The following is a 21276-nucleotide window of genomic DNA, read 5'->3' on the forward strand; positions in this document are numbered from 1 at the left end:
ATGTATAATGTATTTATGTAATATTAAATACTAAAACACTAACTTATATATAGTACTAACACATTTGTAAATATTTAAATAAATAAAAATAATAATTTGACACTGCGGCTAGAACACCAGTTGAGAGGTGAAAAACTAAAAAAAAAAACAAGAAGAAGATGAAGAAATGTCATAGGCAACTTCAGAGATTTAAAATTTTCTAAAAATGGTTAATTATTTATGTGGATAGTAGATACACGGTGAAAACGTTTACTTGCTTTCACCTAGTACTTATATGAAGAATCAAGAATGCGTAAATTATAATTTTTCTTTTAATAATGGAAAAACATTTTTTGGTCATGATTGATGCATTGCTTTCGAAGTTTTAACTAAGTCCGCCGTCTTAAGAAGAAGAAAAAAATTGACATAGAACCTCTAAAATAAAAAAACTCCATCCGCTTATAAAGTCACGCATACGGACAAAAACTTTTCTATGATTATCAATCGCGAAGTTAGCTACAGTTTACAGCGACACAATGGTCCGCAGCCACTCAGGTCAAAAATTGTAAGTGCAAACCGAAACCGTCCGTTACATGTTTGTTGTTAAACCAAAAACCTAACCAAAATTTTGGAACGCTTTTGTTTTATATAATAGAGCTTAAAAGCTTCTCTATAAAGCGGGTGAATTATTACTTCGAAAAGAATCTATTTTATAACACACAAACGATTCAGAAAATACAAACTCATTATTATCCATTAAAAGTGACTAAATAAATGAAAAAGAACTTAAAAGCAATTTTTAAACAAAACGTCAGTTTTTTTTGGACTAACATACCATTTTTAATGAAATTGAATTAAGTGAAGAGAAATTCTGAAAAACTCTTTATCTATAAAACTACTATAACTTATTTTTTTTGAACTGTTAAAGAAGTTTTTTAAAATAATGTTATTTTAAGTTGGAGTCATTTATTTTTAACTCGTAAAAAAAAAACTTTAAAGCTCTGTTTATGCAGATTTGTGTTTTGACCTATTGGGTAAAAATGAACTGAAGCGACAAACATACCACTAAGTTTTAGCCAATATATTAATTTTATTTTGGTAAGGACTTAAAAAAATTTCTTGGTATACCTATTCATTCTAACTTACATTGGTAATTGGTAGATATTTAGTCTATGATTCGGTATGATTCATGACGTTTGCTGAGAAATTATCTGTGATAAGAAATAAGTAAGAATGGCAAGAAATGTCTTGGGATGAGAAAGAAAAACAAGAAACAAGTAAATTTTGCTTTGACAGAAGTATTTCGTTTTGCAATTGTATTTTAAGTTTGAGTGTACAGTAATGGTGTAAGATGTCCAGTTCCAACGATATATTTGTTTTTGTATTAGTTCTACTAACGTCGCAGTTGGGTAGGTGTAAAACAATAAACGTATGTTTTAAATTTGTAAATGTAAACATGTGTAATGGTTTCAAAATATCGCATATTTTTCAGTATTGTGTACCGAATACTATGTGAAACTAACTAATGATGGACCCGTTGTTCTTGGCGCAAATATAACATTTACCGCTGAGATTTTCGATGATACGGACAATCATCCTGATGAGACCACCTTTGGATTTTTTTGGAAGGACGATGCAATACCCCAACATAATGCAATGGTATGATTAGTTATAATGTATGCTATGGTTTGATTTCCCGTGTCCAGGCGGAATCAAGAATACAGCTCTGTCTGTAATAGAACCAATGAACAACAGTGTTGTAGTGGTTGGCGTTGTAGCCTTCCATGGTTGAGATCCCAAGCTCGATTCCTGGCAAGGTTGACAACATGTAATTATTTAAAAGGTGGTTTTACTCTGAAATACTTAATTTAAACAAAAGTACAGACCTTCAGTCTTCTAGACATTTCATTTTTTCTTCTAGAATACTTCATAGTTTCTCGACTGCCACTTGAAGCTTGATACTTATCATTGTACACTTGTGTAACAAATGATTTCACAGAATAAAGTCTCTAAATTCATACATGTATGAATAATAAAAATGAAAAGTCAATAAAATTATGTATATATGAAAATAACACATAGGTATACATAATATGTTAAAAAATTAAGAGAAGTAATATTGTTCAACATAGAGATAGCCCTTTAAATAGGCATAACTATTGGCAGGTTTGTTCTGTATATTGTAATGTGGAACAGTCTATGTGGACGCTGTCTAAGGTAATTATCCGGAGCATAAAAGCTAATACTCCACATAATTTCAGGGTTGTGATGATGATGTGAATGACGTGAAACAATCAAAGAAATGCGTAGTTAAATACACATTCCTTCTGGTCTTCAAACTGTTGTAACCATGCATGTCCTGGAGCAACTCTGTGGGATAAAGCCATGGATAATATCCGCACTACCTCATGTAGAGAAACCGAAAAAAAATTCTTTTGAACCCTCTCCACCATGGGAGACTACTTCGACTCACACGGTCCCCAAATCATCGAGCCACTCTCAAGTCTACTTCGCTTCAATGAGTTATAAATAATTCTAAGTATTCGTGTATTACGAATGATGGTGATATCTCCTCACACCTTCTTACATCGAAAATAAAAAAGCGTATCACTGAACAACACCGCACTTTCTCCATTTTAGCAAAAACAATGTTGCACTGTTTACTACAATGGCTGTCAAATACAAACTTACCTATGAATCAGTGTCAAATTTGTTTTTGGCATTGTTTGACATATGGCAGCACACAATAGAAACAGCAACTTGCCTTGGTAACGCCATCTGTCATCAAACATGGGCACTTATTGAACCGCTCTCATACATTATTTCTTTATTAAAATTGTGTTTTCATTATTTTATACTTTACTACCGAGTGCGTTAGATGTGCTTGTGTACTATTGAATAACAATTATACTTTTTAAACAATGTTCCAGTTCGATCAAAAATCTCCAATATCCAAATGGTCTGTGGCTTACTCCGGAAGTTTCTACAGTCCAGGACCATACGAAGTAGAAGTTAGCGTTAAAAAATGGGTCGTGCTTGGATGGTGGTCTTTGACGTCTGGAAGATCACACTTCAATGTTACCAGTAATTATTATTATGACATTATTTAAATTTTATCATTGAAATTTATTATCATGAAGGTTTTCACCGTGTATTTATTTTTGTAACGTTCTGTGTTTGAACTACAGTCAAATTGTCCCATTATCTTGTCCTGCGATCTTGAGATTCTTCATGGAGCAGGGACAGGACAATATAGTCCTGTCTATTGTATTGTCCTCGTGTGAACCCTGATAAAAGATAACTGGCCCCCATAGTCTAGTGACTAAGCTTGGACTCATGGGTATGGGAGTTACAGGTTTGATTCCCGATGGGATGACAATGATTAAATAAATGTCTTTTGTTATAATTTATCATTAGCCAATTATACTACCAAAAAAAGTAAACTTTCTTTTAAAAAATATAATCTCCACTCGAGGAAATGGCAGGCGGTTTGTCATTCAGTAAAATAAAATTTTATTCAATAAATAAACTTGTTGAATAATACATTGCCCTGATGTTTGTGGCTATAAAACATTTACCAGTAGTGCAAATCAACATTTATTTTATGTTATCACTACATGTTCGTAGAATTTTACATATTTATTTATTTTTAACATTTACTAACCCTTTGAACACCATACATTTCAAGCATCAACCTGTCAGCTATCAGCCTTGTGGTCAGCGCATTTGCCTACCATCCAAGAGGCCTCAGGTTCGATTCCCGACATGGTTGACATAAAATATTTACTATCAGAAGATGTTTTTACACTAGAATATTTCATAGGCACCTGAAGCATATGACTGATCATCTTACCTTTATGTAACAAGAAATATCGAGATATGCTGCGATTGGTGTACCAATGCAGTGCCGTATGCACCATTAGGTGCGGAAAGGGAATGATGATGATGAAATACCTGCAATATATTTTTTCTAAGCAGTAGATGAAATATATTTTTTATGATTTTAATTTACTTGCTTCGTTGGTAGTACTGACATTTGCAAATAGCTGTATTTTTCGCTATTGCAAAAAAAAATGTTTTTTCCGAATCCTGGTATAAATAGCTCTAGACGACAAACGCTCAAACTTCATTATTTTTCTAAGAAATTATGCATGATATGTTTGTATATTTTTCATACGTTTTACTCTGAAATATCAGTATTTAGAATGTGTTAATATATTTTTGTTATTTTAATTGGAAAAATCATTTGAGTCTGTAGGCAAAATAGTACAAGTAAGAAAATAATTATTGGCGGTTATTCTGCCTAGTGTAGGGTTTTCAATATATTTTATGAACAATTAAAAAGAATAACAATGTTTGATTGTTCTATTTAAAAAAAAAAAAATTAGTTATCAAAATGCAAAAACACAAAAATTTGGATTTAAGTGTAATAGAAATTACGATGAAAAAACTCTACAACAAGCTGTCAATATTTGTGGTAAAAATATGAGTCCCTATTATCTGTCAAGCAGAAACAGAGTAAATTAAAAGTCAGGAAACATATCGGATAACCAGCAAGTGTGAATTATTAACTGTCGATGTCATTCAAAATGTTTATTTTTATAAAAACTTACTTTTTTATTTAACTCCTGGAATATCACTGTGTGACTGTGATTTTTTCAGTAGGAGAGATTGATATCAATGGATGAAATTTTTGTTTTATACTTTTAAATCTGTTTTATTGATTGAATAACATTTCATATCAATTTGATTAATCAAGGTGGATGTAGAGGAATCTTTTGGGTTAGGAAATTTTTAAAAACAATGTAATACTAAACACATGTTTTTAAACAATATACCTTATTCATGTATATCAAACAATCTAAATTTAAACTTTTGTTAAAGCGAATACTCTACAAAACTTTAATTGGGATTCTTGTATGTGGACCCCTTTACATTTAGATGCTTTCATCTTAACCACTTATCCAATCAAGAACTTGGCTTCAAATTGAACAGTTGATATTTGCGTATTCAAAAATAATAATTTATCAATCAACCGCTATTTAAATCTAGTTGCACTTGCAGAAAACATGTACCTACTCAAATATTTTATCTAGTAAAGTAATGAATTAACATACTGTAACTTTAAAAAAATAATATTTAAATGCAAATAATAGGGTATAGGTAGTGACAATACAATACATATTTACTATTTTTAAAATCTTATGATATTAATGCCCAAAAAATATTTAAGTACTGCTTTGTTAAACATATAGGTATTTATAATTATAATATGTAAGTAACTTGTGTGCAAATAATACATCTATACTGTGTTCACTATTACTAGAATTTCCAAATAAACAAATCAGTCGTGTGATATCTGTCAGAGAATGGCCCATTTCAAATGCATCGTCCAAATCCACCCAGCATGGAAACATTAGGGGGATTGACATTTATTATATTCTTTTGTGTTTATTTAAAATTTATTCACCGGTTGCTCTTATATAAAAATCCTGTAAAAGAAAATCGAGTGTAGATTAGTCGGCTCCATGGTATACTGGTTATTGCATTTTCCTGACATTAAATAAATAAATATAAAAAAAATAAAAATAATACAGCAAATTGAACTTGATGCCATGAGTTTAAACTGGTCAGTTATTAATAATCTAGAGACCATTGATCAAAAAGTTGAAACTTTTAACAGAATGATTACTGGTCTGTTTGACATTCATGCTCCTATTAGACCCGTAAAACTTAAATATCCACCTACTCCTTGGCTTACCAGTGACATTATTCAACTAATGGCGAAACGTGACAAAGCAAAGTCAAAACTTAAATCAAATGCTTCACCTCAAAAATGGGAAGCCTTCAGAGTCCTGCGAAATCGTTGCAACCAATTGTGCAGAAATGCCAGAAGGAAATATATCCTCACAAACTTAAATCAAAACTCTACTAGTAAATCTTGGTCGTTTTTAAAATCTCTTGGCGCTGGTAAACCTAAAATAACAGTATCTTCAACTGTCAAACTAGACGATCTTAATACTCTCACTAATACTGGATGTCAGCACTAAATCCAACACTCTCTGACGTTTAAGTATGGCACCTTCTTACAATTATCCACCGTTTTAATTTTCTTCCGTTCAAGAAACTGATATTCAACGTATTTTACTTTCTATAAAAACCAAATCTATGGGCAGTGATCAGCTGAGTATGAGATTGATACACTTTATTTTTCTTATTATCTTGCCAGTTATTACTCACATTATAAACTTTTCTTTAAATACTGGAGATTTTCCTGAAACTTGGAAAAAAGCATTTATTATACCATGACCCAAAATATCTTTACCAGTCTCTGTCAAAGATTACAGACCTATATCTATTCTTCCAATTTTTTCCAAAGTCATTGAACGAGTTGTATATAATCAGCTAAATAATTATCTATTGTCAAACAATCTTTTTGATCCCAATCAATCAGGTTTTCGTGCGGGCCATAGTACAACTACCGCTTTAATCAAGGTTACGGATGACATTAGATACGCAATGAATAACAAAATTCTAACCTTGATAAGATTACTCGACTTCAGCAGCGCTTTCAACTCTGTGGATTTCGATCTTTTGTTGGCTAGGCTTAAACACTAAATATGACACAACCGGTTATAAAATGGTTCATATCGTATTTACGAGCTAGACAACAGTGCATCAAAACACCAGATCATCAATCGGAATGGGTTGATATTGCCGCTGGAGTACCTCAAGGTGGAGTTTTATCACCATTACTATTTTCCCTGATTATCAATCCGATAGCAGAATGTCTCAATTGTTCATATCATCTCTATACAGATGATTTACAACTATATCTTCATTGCAGACCTGAAAACACCGAAAACGGCGAAGCAATAAAATCGATGTCTAATACACTAAATTGCGTGTCAACATGGACAAAAGAGTATGGACAAAAGAGTATGGTACACAAATTATGTTTGCGGGTAGTCAAAGATTGCTTAGTAAGCTAGACGTATCTTCACTTAATCCTCTTAATGTCAATGGTACCAATATTCAATACAGGAAATCCGTAAAAAATCTAGGAGTACAAATGAATGAACATCTCTGCTGGCGAGCTTATACTATTGAATTAAGCCGCAAAATATTTTTCAGTCTATACTCACTTAGAAGGTTGCAAAAATTCTTACCCATTAATACTAAACGCACCCTTGTACAAGCATTACTACTTCCCATTCTAGATTACGCTGATGTTTCCATGACTGATTTAAGCTATGAGCAACTCGATAAACTTGAATGACTTCGGAATACATGCATAAGGTACATTTTTGGTCTTAGGAAATATGACCACATTTTTGATTATCGTAGGCAACTGAAATGGTTCAAAATTAGACAGCAGAGAGACTATCACTCGCTCTCACTTCTGTTCAATGTACTTCATAGTCCTAACGCTCCTTTATAGCTGCGTGAAAAATTTCAACGCTTATCAGTTCATGGTTTACCTCTTCGTTCTAATTCTCAAGGCACTCTCTTAATACCCATCCACAATTCCTCTTTCATCTGTAACTCATATAGTGTTCATGCGTCTCGACTGTGGAATCATCTCCCATCTACCATCAAAGATGTTACTACATTACCTCTGTTTAAATCACGTCTGAAGAAACATCTCCTTTCTCTTCCTTAATCTCTCCTCCTTTCCCTTTTCCTCTTTTTTCCCTTTTCCCATTGAGTAATAGTTTCGATTTAAGTTAATTTATAATCAAATACGTTTATTTATTTTTTGATATATCTTTAGCTTTTTAATCTTTTTTTTTCTATTGAATATGTTCTATAACTTGAATTATAAAAATAAAACTTTTATTTTATTGGTTGGTTGGAAGAAATTGCCATTTGGCAATAAGCCCACCTATGTACAAATAACATTTTGTACAAAAGTTAAATAAATATCAATCCATCCTATGTTATGTTATCATGCTGTGTAGATTTTTGCCATAGTGTGAAATGGGTTAACCTCGTGATATCACACAGGTGGCTCGTGGTTCGCATGTGTTCGGCAGTCCAGTCTCCGTGAATGTACTTTAGTTATCTCACAATACTCCCACTGAAGTTTTTTGTGAAATTTTGTGTTGTTCTGACTGCTGAGGATCGTGATTTCCATATGTCTGGAGTTCTATGCACATTTTACCGAAATTTATATCCACTTATTATGTCTTCATTATATTTTCTTTCATTTATTTATTCAATTTTACTTTTAATATTTATTCTCTAAAAACTATTAGGCCTGATCTACTGATTGTTTTCTTTTTTCGCTTACAGGGCTATTAAACGGGAACATGGGTCTGTATCAAAATAAGTCGCTTATATCTAGCGAATACATTTCTACTTCTTTTCCGGTGACTCATGAAATAAATTTGTCCAGCGCTGATGATAACTTCTTGGCACAGAAGGCCACTTCCATTTTGACTTATTGGTTTATAGACTGCGTATATTACGGGTCTACGAGCAACATGTCCTTCACAAACAGGTACAATGTGTCGGATGAGGTTCACAGCATCGAAGCTCTCGTATTGGCGTCTTTTGATCCTATCCCCCCGCCCACGACTTTGCCTCCGCCAACAACTAGCACCTCTACTACTACCTCAAAGCCGACTACAACCCCTGGGCCGACTACAACATCAAAACCGACGAGTACTAGTACCACTACTCCCTCCGCCGCAACTCCGAAATCCAACTCAACTGACAAACCGACCACTGTGAAGACTCACGTGGCCAAAAGATCAGCCAGCAGAGGCAAAACCGCCTCACAAGGACAGGTGAAGAAGAAAGATTCGAGCCTAATGTACAATACATTCAACGGTACACTGCAAATTCCATTCTCCTGTCTTAACCAGACTATTGTGCCATTAGATTCGAATAAAACTTATGGATATTTTCACAGAAAAATAAAAGTACAAGGTATGACATATTTTAATATTCTCTTTACAGGCTTGTACGGTCCATTTGAATCATTAATCGCCTTTGTTTTTGTGTGCGTGACAGAATCTTTTAAAATACAATATTCTAGTGTTATGTAAATTTTTATGTTCACGAGTGCGAATGACAAACGCCATAAATCTGTGTGTACCTGAGTAGCTGAGAAAAACAAATAAATTTTCAAAATGTTTTTACAGTAGGAGCCAGCCAGCCAGTTTAATAATTGTTGCATTTTTGTCAAAATGGACAAAATTGGGTGACTAAAATAAAATGAAATATCCTATTTTACCAATTTTGACAAAAACGCAACAAATTATTATATTGTCAAACCCCGCTAGACCTACGCTGCTTCATCCATTTTTACGATGCAAAATAATTTCTTAAATTAAAATTTATTCATGTTTTGTGAGTAAAGAATTTGCATAAACAAATTTCATTCTAAATATGTATTTTTGAAATGGTTATTGTAGGTTATCGTAAGTATCACAGATAAAAAAAACGATTATGGCCAAATAGACTTGTCTGGATCCGGCGGGGTTTGATTCTTAACCACACATACGAAAAATAACATTATTATTTGGCATTTAGTTTGTAGGATTTGATGCATGTAGATGCATGGGAGTTCTTTCCCGTTCGGAGGTGACAGAAAAAACTGTGATATGCTTTAATGCTGTTTATTACATATTGTATAAACAGAGTAACAGAGAGTAACTACGTAGACGTTTTATGTTAGTAACTAAGCACTTGGGGTACATGCTGGAACTGACTTACTGAACTGATTGAGCTTGTCTCAACTAATTAACTAAAGATGCTACTACTTATATATAGTTATTGTCTAGTGTTTATTTTACTTCCTGGTGTGATTTTGAGGTTGTGTACTAATTCCGTGTTTCTCAGCGATTTATATCGGCTCATATCGGCAGTTTATTAGTTATTTAAATGTTTTGACAACATATTGTTTGCATATAGGATATGTATGATTTACCTCGAAGTCCCACAGTTTGATTCTTTTTGATTATCTTATAAATGAATGTAATATCTTTTTGTGTAGATCCTGTTGTTAATTTGACAATTACTGGCAACAATTGGCTGCAGCACGAAGATATGCTCATGCTGCAGGTCAAGTGCAGAGGTTCTCCTCCGTATAGTTACTGCATCCAGTTTAGACAAGGGATGTATAACGTGACAGGGAATGAGACCTGTAGAAATCCACTCCTCTCACAGAGCTGTGAATTCCCAGTTGTGCATTACTTTTCCAATGTGGATATTCACACTGTCATCATCATAGTATCAAATAACATAAACAAAGTAGTTTCACCCGTCACCGTGAGGTTTTATCAAGGTAAGAAAATTGTACCCTTATTCATTATTTTTTATTTATTTGATCAAAATAATATTCTGAGTATGTCCAAAGGTTTGTGGACAACTGGATATTTTCCGTATCCGGGCAGATAAAGAGCACTGTGTATAACTTAATTTGTCAGCATGCGTCACAATTTTGAGTATAAACTGGTACATATTTACAATACCAGTTTTACTAGTATGGAAGAGCTAGTTGTTCCTAAATATTGTAATAAATATGTTAAAAAGACACTGCAATACAGTGTGTCAATTTTTATGTTCCTGACGGTTATCTCCGACAGCGTCAGCGCAGACTGTTTTACCTCCCGGCTTCCAGAACCAGCCTGCCTCTGGTTATGCCGAATGGAAGAGCAGTCAGGCAGCTGAACATTATCACTTTGGAGATCTGCATCTTCAACATCAGCGAAACTATGTTGAAGAGGAGAATGCTCTTGCTATTAAATAGTATTATACCTTAATAATATGGAAAATTTAGTATTTTATTAAAATTATTAAAGTAGGTTAAGTATCTAATATTAATAAAATACATATATATGAACCTGCTGATTGCAAGGCTTTGACTTAATGACGGCTCTCGGGTAAAAATCCAGTGGAAATTAGTCTACCTTGTGGTGTAGTGGTTGGCGCGTTAGGCCTACCATGTCTGAGATCCCGGATTTAAAATACTTTGAGGTCGACATGAAATATTGATTAAAAAGGTGGTTTTACATTGCACTATTTCACGGTCAAAAGTTACAGTTAAGTGCAAAACGACTAATTTTGTTTTCCTGTGACAATTTATCGAGGTACCCTGCATTTGGTGTACAAATGTGAGGAGTGATGATGATGTCTTTAAAATGAGTTTTTTTTTTTTCAGTTGTCACCAAAGCTCAACTTTCTGTAATTGTGGTGCCTATATCATTCAGTATCATCGCTGCAATTCTAATAGTATTTGGAGTTGCATATTATATACAAAATAGATCGAGGTAAGTTGTTCATCTTGTTTTGATTTATTCTATCGTCGGGTTTCTGGAACAAGTTGATAAATACAAATTTTCTAAAAGTTAAATCTTTTCATAACTGGCATCAAATAATTTTTGATAAAATAGTAAATAGAAATGTTTCATATTTTATAAATACGAAAAATAATGTTTTATAATATTCTACTTTCCATTTTATTTAAATTGTAGATTTGGGATGAGCTTTTAATTGCAAAAGTGCAATATATCACAAGTGAAATGTTAGTTACCAACTTGTGGTTTTAAACAAAAAATCTAGTTTCTTAATTTTATTAAATTTTCCTTTTTTAACATTTTGGCCTTGTTTGCTGCTATACAGATTATTTGGTGTAAATTTGTATAGGATTTTTTTTTTTTTTAAACTTTTTTATTTGTAGCCTCCCATTTTTGTATATTTTTTTTATAAATAGTAGATGCCTATCTATGAAATAGCCGCTTTGCAAAAACTGGCAAATTTTTATGTGCCTGACTTTCGTTTGCGTGGAAATTCGAAATACAAATGTTTTTTTGCCTAAAAGCAATGTAATCAATTTTATAAAATCTGTTAGTCATTTATTTATTGCTCAGATATTTTCATAAATTCAATGATGAATATATTGGTAATTTGAATTATATTTTAATACAAGTTCTGCCACAGTGCATATGGCGGAAAATATTATAATGTGTACAGACTAAACCTCGCATGCGAATGCACTGCTTGTTTTTGGGTTTATTGCTTCTGTTTGGGAACAATGAACCCCGCGGAAGACCGAAAACTTGGATGGAAGAGGAGGAATTGAAAGCGATTGTGTTCCTTCACAACATCGCCCTGTCACACACTTCACGGCAAATGGTCTCTAAGCTGCAAGGGCTGAAGTTGAAGACTCTCTGTCACCCATCATACTTGTCAACCTAATTATTTTTAGAAAAATTTAAATATCTTTCAAAACAAATTTATAAAGTACCTAAAATACAAAACCGGTATTTCTTATGTATCAACTCTCACTGCCTCCACCTTCCATGGAATCACGTCTCTACAATACCGCAGAGTGTGTGCGGACTAACTACTGCTTCACAAAATTATAAAAGGAATAGTTGACTGTACAGAACTTCTTAGTTTAAAAACAATACATGTGCCAACCAGGATTTGTAGACGGTACCACCTGTTTCGTGTACCAATAAGTAAAACATCGTATGTTAAAAATGCTTTTTTTCGTAGGACTTTTTCAGTGTACAATACAAAATTTAAAGACATATTACACGATTTAAAATTTACACTAAAAATGAATTATGTAACTTGGTAGACATTATAATAATAAATATGTACATCTCCCTTCCCCTCCTTATCCTCTCTTCAAGCATCCTTGTTCTAATCCCGCCCGATTTTCAATAACTTACTGTTCTTAAAGAAATAAAAATAAATTCTTTGATTATTGAAAAATATTTACAAGTACATGAAAATAACATTTTTATATGTATAAAATTATATGTGTTTATTTAATATGTAATATATTTTCTTTACTAACTTTGTATACTTTGTGGAAATCTGTTATTAGTTCTGAGTTAACACTATATCTGTTTGTTTACTATAAATATGTATGTAGAATTGTTGGCTTCCCAAAAAAATAAGGGAAAAAAATAACTGAAGTCGGGGAAAAATGCTTTCATAGCTTTTGTCGGCTGTCGCCTACAGAAATTTAACATCAAAGGCATCAATCAACCACAGTTAAAATGGCAAATTGAATATTTAGATAACATGAGACAATATTTTAACCATTCAATATGAATTTTCATACAAAAAAATTGTTTGATCTTTGTTTTCAGGTTTACTGTGGAAGTGGCCGATTTCAACTTTGGTCAGCAGTACACTGATCTGGAGTACAAGACCTTCGGGGAGCGACTCCGTGAGAGCTTCAATAACGCCCTTAACTGGGGTGGACCGAGGGACACCGAGTCACCGACCCCTCCGTGGCCCGCTATGGATAATAACAAATATGGAACTATGACATAATGCCCCCTATTTCATCTCTGTGCATCCATAATATATTTATCCATGGTGAAGTGTAATCATCCATTAAATAAAACTGTTTTAATAAATCTGATATGATGTATTTTACTATATAAATAAAAGACAAGATGATACTTATATCCGCAAATTAGGAATAACCAGTGACTGGTTTTATTAGTTTCGCGCCTTATTTATATATCGTCTTTTTTGCGTGATCCCGTGTAAGTTGGATTTGTTCATACGTTTTGGCTACCTTTGCAGGAATCATCTTTAGAGTAAACTAAAGATGACTCCTGTTACGGTAGCTGAAACGTCGGAACGGATCCAACTTACACGGGATTGCCCAAAAATGACGATACATATTAACAATGGTGACAGTGAAAATCTAAACACCTATGGTCTTGACTCGACCAGTCTCGAAGATGTCGTGAAAGCGATGAAATCGGTTACTGGTTTGTCAAAATTTTTGGATTTAAGTCTTATTTGTATTTTATTTCTATAATAAATTGTAATGAACTTCCTCTATGAATTTTCACCAGCAAATTGGAATGTTTTAGATATGGTATATTTTTAAAATTTCACCTTTTCTACGAAAATAATGAAAAAATACGTTATATAAAATTAAAAACAACATAAAAATGCAAAGCCGTGAAAATCATAGTCATTTTGGTTTAACGATTTGTGTATCAATGCATTCTTTACCCGCAGTCAAGCATTTTTCAGAAACCAACCTTCCATCAATACTCATTCTAGATTGATTAAAGTTTTGCATATAATTTAAATAATTTAATACAACTTTCGCTCAGAGAAATTTCTCTTTAGTGGCTCCAGGAGTGTTCAATATCCTGGATATTAAGTTCTCCAAAACGAAAGCCATTTTCGGGAGAAGTGTACAAGTGTGGATTTCGCCTAAGGGAAAGACGTTTCATTGATTTATGTATAGTGACTATTGAGCGTGTTGTCCAGATGTTTATAGAAAATAAAAATTTCATATTTTGGTTCACAACAAACATATTTTTCGATTCTTATTTTTTTTATTTTCTGCCAAATAAAGAATTTAGGTTATTAAAAAAATTTTGCTTTAGTGAATTTTAGAGTTGCAATAAATTTTGTCAATATCAATTTAATTGAAGTTCCTTGACGTTTACAAAATGTTTATTTGACAAATATAATATACTGTAACTTATAAACCTGATATAAAGTTACGCCTAGGCAGAGTGGCAGAATAAGGATGGGAATCTCATCCTTTTTATAGTGGTAGAATAAGGATGGTATTCCCATCCTAACTTTATCGCTATGCCTCGGTGTAACTTTATACAGGCCCAAGGAGTAATAATTCGCTCTTGCTTAAAGAGAAACCCTTTAGCTCTATTGCATAGAAAAATGCAGATTTTTGGTTTAGTTTAACAACAAATGTGTAACGAATAATTAGCCAGTGGCGTATTAAACCTTTTGATCATTTTCTATATACAAAATTGTGATAAAATTGAAAAGTTTTAAATATGTATATATATATTTTTTAAGTAAACCGTGCAATTTTACATTTGTTTAGATGATTCCATAATCTGCCAAATTTTTTTTTCAAACTTTTGTCTGAACATAATGGTGCGTAGGGCACTACATTGGTACACCAATGACAGCAGTCTTTAAACATGTTTATTTCATCGCGATAAAATGCTCAGCTGTATTAATTCTTTTGTATTTTGTAAATTTTGCAATGTCACATTTTTTAAACTATGAAGTTCAAATTTTGGTTTTTAGAAATCGAGGATTCATCATTATTACCTAATGGTGCATAGGGCACTGCATTGGTACACCAATCGCAACTGATCTTAATATATTTTTGGTTTCACGAAGGTAAGATGATCGGTCTTACGCTTCGGGTGTCAGTCCAGGGATTATGAAGTATCATAGTGTAAAACCGCCTTTTTAAATAAATATTTCATGTCAACCATGTTAGGAATCCAACCTGACACCGGTTGCGTGGCAGGCTGACCATTACGCCATGAGGCGGACAAGAAAATCGAAGTTTATTCTTTTCTTATTAATTCTCACCCCACATTTGAATTGGTGTTAAATAGATTATACCTTTGAAATGTGAAAGTTAAACTTTTATTTAAAATCAGCATCTTGTTTATAGTACGTCATTTGACCAGCACTAAATTATATCTTGAAAGATTTCTAAAGTGCGCAAATTATCAAAGAAGTTTTTTTTGAATGTTAATAGAAAGTGAGAGGAATATTGGAAATTTGTGTTTTCATGCAAATTTTTGTGTTACAAAATTATTTTTGAAATTCTACTTAACCCTTTCCTGCTTAAAAAAACTTTGAATTAAATGTTTTTTTGTTAATTAGGTTTGGTTCAGGAGTGAAATAAGACAAAATGTATGTATAAATATTATTTTTTAATTCTGGTTTTTTAACAGCGGAACTTTCCCTTCAGGCAGTAAGTACTTAACACTTAAAATAAACATTAAGCAATATAATGATATTCACTCATACAATTATTCTTATCATTGAAGGATAAATACATTAACATGAGTAAGGCCTTGATTTTTTTTTTCAAACTGTGCATTTCACATTCACCTCTTTTCTTCCCAAATACAGGCCAATATACTCCTCTTTTTCCTAGGCGAACATAATTGGAAACAGACATATTATTTGTCTTTCTTCTCTTAATACGTGCACTGTTCAGAGTTGATGTCGTGGGTAACGACTTGCGCTTTTGAGCCTGAATTTTATAGGACATTAGTCCTTCAAAGATGACTCAAGGCGTCTTCAACACATGTAAATACATATTTATATATATTTATAAATTACTGATAAATATTACGGTAAATGCACCATGAGCACGGTAAACAACAAATAACAGAAACTTTGATGGACTTTCCTAGTGTACTATCTGCAAAAAATGTATTATTGTTGAGCACAAAAAAAATGTTTCAAAATGTCGCCGGTATTGTTATAAATGCCACCATTCTGAAAATATGCACAATAAACCGTTGTTAATAATGTCGCTAGGTGTGTAAGTGAACATAGAAGTCTTATCAGGCAGAAAATTATAAGAAATTATTACAAGTATTTAGATATAGGCTAATAAACTTAGCATGACTTCCCATCATGCAGGAAAGGGTTAAAAGAAATTGTCATCTAAAATTATGTTATGAATAAAATCAGTTTTTAAATATGTTTAATTGGCAGTGTAAAATATTTTTTCTTTGGATATAATGACTTACCAAAGACCTTTATGATGTGAGTATATTTTTTTTCTCTCAGATCGTGAAAAAGAATCTGTATATATTTATGGTTAAAATTGTTATCAGATATCTATCCCGGAAAAACCTGGTTCCAAGAATAATGTATCTATGACAAAATATGAATTTTTACTAGCTATGCGATCTTCCACAGCTCAACGAGGCTCGGCTGGTTAATGCAAAAAATGTTGCATGTTTTTTTTTAAATGATACATGTATGTATATAATGTTTCATCGTTACTATTCACCACAATAGTTTTCCTGAATGATTTTCTTTATACGGGATGTTTCCGAGATGATTTGAAATGTGATAAAATGGAAATTGACTGAACAAGTGACAAAACTTGAATTTTAAAAAATTCTATGAAAATATGTATGTTTAAAACTAAAAAGTAAATCATCTTTGATTACAATTGATGTGTGAAATAATTTAAGTTTAGTTTTTTTCATGTCCTTTGATATTTTTTAATATAGTCTTAATATCTATATATGTATATTTTCCTTAGCTTAAAAATTATTAGTTTTAAGAAAGATTTTTTCATATACATTCTTAGTCTTCAATATAGCGAGTATTACTTTATCTTGAAATTATATTTGCATTGTATGTTCCGATAAAAATCATTTTCTTTTAAAAAAAATTGTTGTGAAATGGTGTGTAAGACTCTCGCAAACTACAGACTTGATCGGCCGACAGTTTAATCGGTTTCGTAATAATCATGAAGGCATACGATTTTAAATTGGCCGGTTGAAAAGTTTAATAGGTTCCCAGATTCCCTTTAGATTAAAATGTCTGCCAACTACGGCCTATTGCTTAGTGAGTATGGCGTGCTATGCGAGCGCGCAGACTCCGACTGTTCAATCAACGATGATCGTAGGCGCTGAGCGATGCGTGCATAGAAACTTCGATCGAACCATGAATTGAAGAAATAGAGGTGTGACCACCACTAAATATATTTTTTAAATGGATACTCTTAAAAAAAATCTACTGGCTAACTATTGGACATACTGGCGCATCCATAATTAATCAATATAATTTGCATAGTATGCGAGGATACGGCCTGATCCAACAGAACTATCGGCCGAATGTTAAGTCTGTAGTTTCCCGGGGCTCTCAATGTATAAACAACTGTCCAATTTGTCTTACTTTAACAAAATTTTTGTTTTTTTTTCTAATTATTACATTACGAAAAATTACTCTAAATTTTTGATTATGTATTTTTAAAATTTATGCTGATGGTTTTCAAATGAAGCCACTTTGATGGCCAGGAAGACTTTTTAATTAAGTTAAAATTAAAATTAATTTTTCTAAATTTGTTCTGACTTTTTTTGAACGCGACAAACTTTAACCAAATATTCATAAATAGTATAGGGTAATGTAACCTTTGTTCGAGTACCTATGCAAAAATTTAAGCTCTCAATAACTCATAACTATTTTTAGAGTTGAGCCGTTGATATTTAGGGTGTGATATAGAAATTGATAAATAAACATTATGCATTAAAACTTGCATATTTTTTTAAAGAATGTATTTTTTCTGCCTGGCGTAATCAAAATATGAATTAAATAATTATTCTTGTTTCCACCGGCGTAGTTAGCTTTTGCAATATAAAACGTTTGGGGATTCTGACTGTACAAAGTGATTGGATTTATTTTTATAACCTTAATTTTAATCTTGATTTACACAATAGTCAATAAAATGCAATGTTTCTTGATATTCTCTATATTTTTATTTTGAACAAATTTTGAATTATGTTTTGTGTATTATCCAATTGATTTATTGTATCCATAAACTGATTATTGTAAAAACACTAAAAATTGTTTTCATTTCAAACTAATAATTCTACTAAAATCTAATTTCTCCAAATGTTCTGGGAAACCATCTTACATAATGATGGATTAACTTTTAAAAAGATGTATATTTAATTTAGAAGGCATATTCATAAAAAAAAACACTTTTTTCCTCATAGGATCAACTCATGGACCCAAGTTTATTTAAAAAAACAATACTGTCCACGTGTCCCCAATTCTGCATTGACTGCTTCTTCTGCAGAAACTGATTCATTTGGTGGCTCATCATTTCCGTCCTCAGTCAGTGGATTAAACTCACTAAAACCTAAAGTTCTCAAACCTAAAACCCTCAGTTCTAAAGTAATCCAGAGTTTTCTCCTGATTGGCAAATCTGATGTAAGCTTTGGTAAAAAGAGCAGTCAGGTCCAGTGGCGTAAGCTTGGCGTAATACAAATAGTTATGGCAGTTAATACCGCACAGTGTGCAGAATATGGAAATATCACGCTTTTTTTTACATTTTTAAAGTAAAAAGAGTCTATAACATACTGTTAGCATAAAAAATATTTTAAAATCTTTAATTTTGAATACACGCAAAAACGGTCATTGCGTTGGCCATACCCCTAATTCGTCATGATTCATGTTTATTTTTAGCTTTGTTCCAAACCATTCAAGTTTTTTTAGAACATAGTCATGAATCTTGACGTCACAACTTTACCATATCATTGGCAACTAATAAAGCAATAGTTGTCTATGTCACGCTCATAAGTGCGTCTGAGCGCAAGAGACAGAGATTATTTTCATAATGCGTATGCCGTGCAACGTCATACCATGGGCTTATTCACTGATACTATACAATGCGTATGTGTAAGTATAGCGCACGCGCCAGCTTTTAAAAATCCACCAGTACCAATGCAGTGCCCTGTGCACCATTATATGCAGAAAGGGAATGATGATTGTTTAGAAGTTAGATTTTTAGGGAAGCATTAGTTCCACCGAGTTTATGGACGGGCCGCGCAAAGGTAGGTAAGTTCAGTAGCTCAATCACAAATAACTATCGACGTGCTTAAAAACATGCTAAGCATTTGAGCGATCACAATAAACAACAATGATCATGCTTAAGTTATCGCAGTCATAAGTCAACGCGTGTGTAATCTCTAAGTCAACGCTTGTGTCGGTTTGTTTTTTGTTTTCCTCGTAAATAAATGGAGTTCATTGGCGAAAAATCGGCGTTCACTATAAAACAATAATACAATATGTTGTATTTGTAAAATAGTAAGGAGTATCTAATACGAAAAAGTGAAAATTAAATTACAATTACTATGGCGACTGCTTTTCTTAATGTTTGGCTTGCCAACCGCCGCACACTGGAGCCGAATTACGAATTGTCGGAATAAATTGTTTTAGTGGTATTTTAAATATGAAATAAATAAAACAATGTATATAAATTGTTATAAAGTAGTTTTAATAAGAAAAACATGATTTTTTAAAACTTTATTCACTATCTGAAGAATTTTCGGCTTCGTTTTCACCGATCGTGGATTGCGTGGAAGCGTCGGACGTTATAATATTAGGTGGAGCCAATAAATCCAAAGTATCCTTTTCAAAATTTACGTCTTTCTTTACAGGTACTTTTCGCAAACTGGTAATAAGAGAGTCCGAAGATATTAAAAGTAAATTTAAAACATCTTCATTAGTTTTGATACGAGACATTTTTCGCGAGAAGCATTCTCTGTATCTTTTGAACTCTTTGTTCCTTGCTTCTTGTGCCTCTTCACTTAGCTGGCCTATAGGTAATAAAGCATGTTTTATTATTTCTGGTCCGTGAATTAAAACTTTGTGAACAGGTGGAGGCATCGGGTACCTTGCATATTTTTCAGCAAAGAGTTTTGCAGTTTCCATGGCGTATATCCGAAACTTATTCACGTTTATTTCATGGCCACTGGAAATTTTTTGTAAGACAATTTTGAATCTCCTAATTATTTCTTTGTCTATTTCAGTATTACAAGCAGCAACTTCCGGATTACTGAAAAAACGCCTGGATGTATTGCCATCATTTCTATTTCCAAAACCGGGTTTTGGTTTGTCGACAGGCAAACCCATTTCGGTTTTAAATTTATCTTGAATATTTTTTTTTGTTACCGCAACCATTTTCTTGTCATCGTCTCCACGCGCTTACCCCTTCTTAAGAGGTAACAAACATTCATTCATTAAAGGTACTAAAGACGATATAAAATATTGATATCCTTAGAATTTGGATCGTTACTAAACATCTGTTTGTATTCTGACTATGCAGATCCGTCTAAGCCTCATTTGCATATAAGGGTCATATTTTTTATATTTTCAGATTTCTGACCTTCTAAAATTTCTTTATGAGCTTCTAAAAGACGAATGGCAGTATGGTCAAGTAAACTTTGTAGTTTAATTTCAGCAAAAGTATCTGTGACTACAATGCTTTCCTTTGGAGGGTAACATTCCTTTTTCGCCTGTTGTATTTTTTTGTAAGATGGAAATAGGAATTTGTCATGTTCTCGAATTATATTATATTGATGTGTGGTGAGTTTTGCTTCAATAAACATTGAAAGAGCTTCTCTTCCTGTAAGCTGCTTTTTTTAGAGATGTTAAATTTCTTGTATGCATTTCTGTATGTGGCAGATCTTGTGGGCGAAGTTGTCGTAACTTCCTTCAAAACTTTGGATGCATCTACTTGACCAGCAGCTCGCAAACTTACTTGCGCTGCGAATGACAATTTCTTAGGAGAGTGCTTTGATCTCAAAGATTTAGTCTTTTGGCGTTTAGCTCTATCACAAGATTCTTCAAAATTTGTTTGAGGGCGACCCACTTTTTTACTTAGGACAACATAATAGTTATGAAAACCTATTGAAGTATCTAGCCAGTCATTATTACAAACCGAGAATCTGTTTTCTCTTCTATTGGCCTTTTGCCACCTCTTCTTAAAAT

General features: G+C 32.7%; 2 protein-coding genes across 2 annotated transcripts in view; one reads left to right on the forward strand and one right to left on the reverse strand.

The window, feature by feature from the left end:
• The first annotated feature begins 1188 nt into the window (after positions 1 to 1188).
• LOC148280759 (uncharacterized) lies at positions 1189 to 13372 on the forward strand. Its single transcript, XM_088227861.1, has 7 exons — positions 1189 to 1388; positions 1472 to 1638; positions 2910 to 3063; positions 8275 to 8913; positions 9983 to 10273; positions 11150 to 11258; positions 13095 to 13372. Exons 1-7 carry the CDS (start codon positions 1331 to 1333, stop codon positions 13279 to 13281), a joined length of 1605 nt encoding a protein of 534 aa, XP_088083987.1. The 5' UTR covers positions 1189 to 1330; the 3' UTR covers positions 13282 to 13372.
• LOC148280760 (cytochrome P450 6j1-like) overlaps positions 11201 to 21276 on the reverse strand; it is a 53606-nt gene continuing 43530 nt past the window's right edge. The window contains exon 11 of the mRNA XM_088227865.1: positions 11201 to 11301. Coding sequence (XP_088083991.1) covers positions 11288 to 11301 — 14 coding nt within the window. The 3' untranslated portion in view covers positions 11201 to 11287. The remainder of the gene's footprint in view (positions 11302 to 21276) is intronic.

This window comes from Micrasema longulum, unplaced genomic scaffold, assembly GCF_059751315.1.
Source record: "Micrasema longulum isolate JH-2025_06_02 unplaced genomic scaffold, ASM5975131v1 h1tg000546l, whole genome shotgun sequence".
Lineage (NCBI taxonomy): Eukaryota > Metazoa > Arthropoda > Insecta > Trichoptera > Brachycentridae > Micrasema > Micrasema longulum.

Bases quoted from the DNA above. Each gene is read 5' to 3' on its own strand.
- LOC148280759 (XM_088227861.1), top strand. From the start codon at position 1,331: ATGTCCAGTTCCAACGATATATTTGTTTTTGTATTAGTTCTACTAACG. The intron at 3,064-8,274 runs GTAATTATTATT...TTTCGCTTACAG, and splicing joins ATCACACTTCAATGTTACCA to GGCTATTAAACGGGAACATG. The intron at 8,914-9,982 runs GTATGACATATT...CTTTTTGTGTAG, and splicing joins CAGAAAAATAAAAGTACAAG to ATCCTGTTGTTAATTTGACA.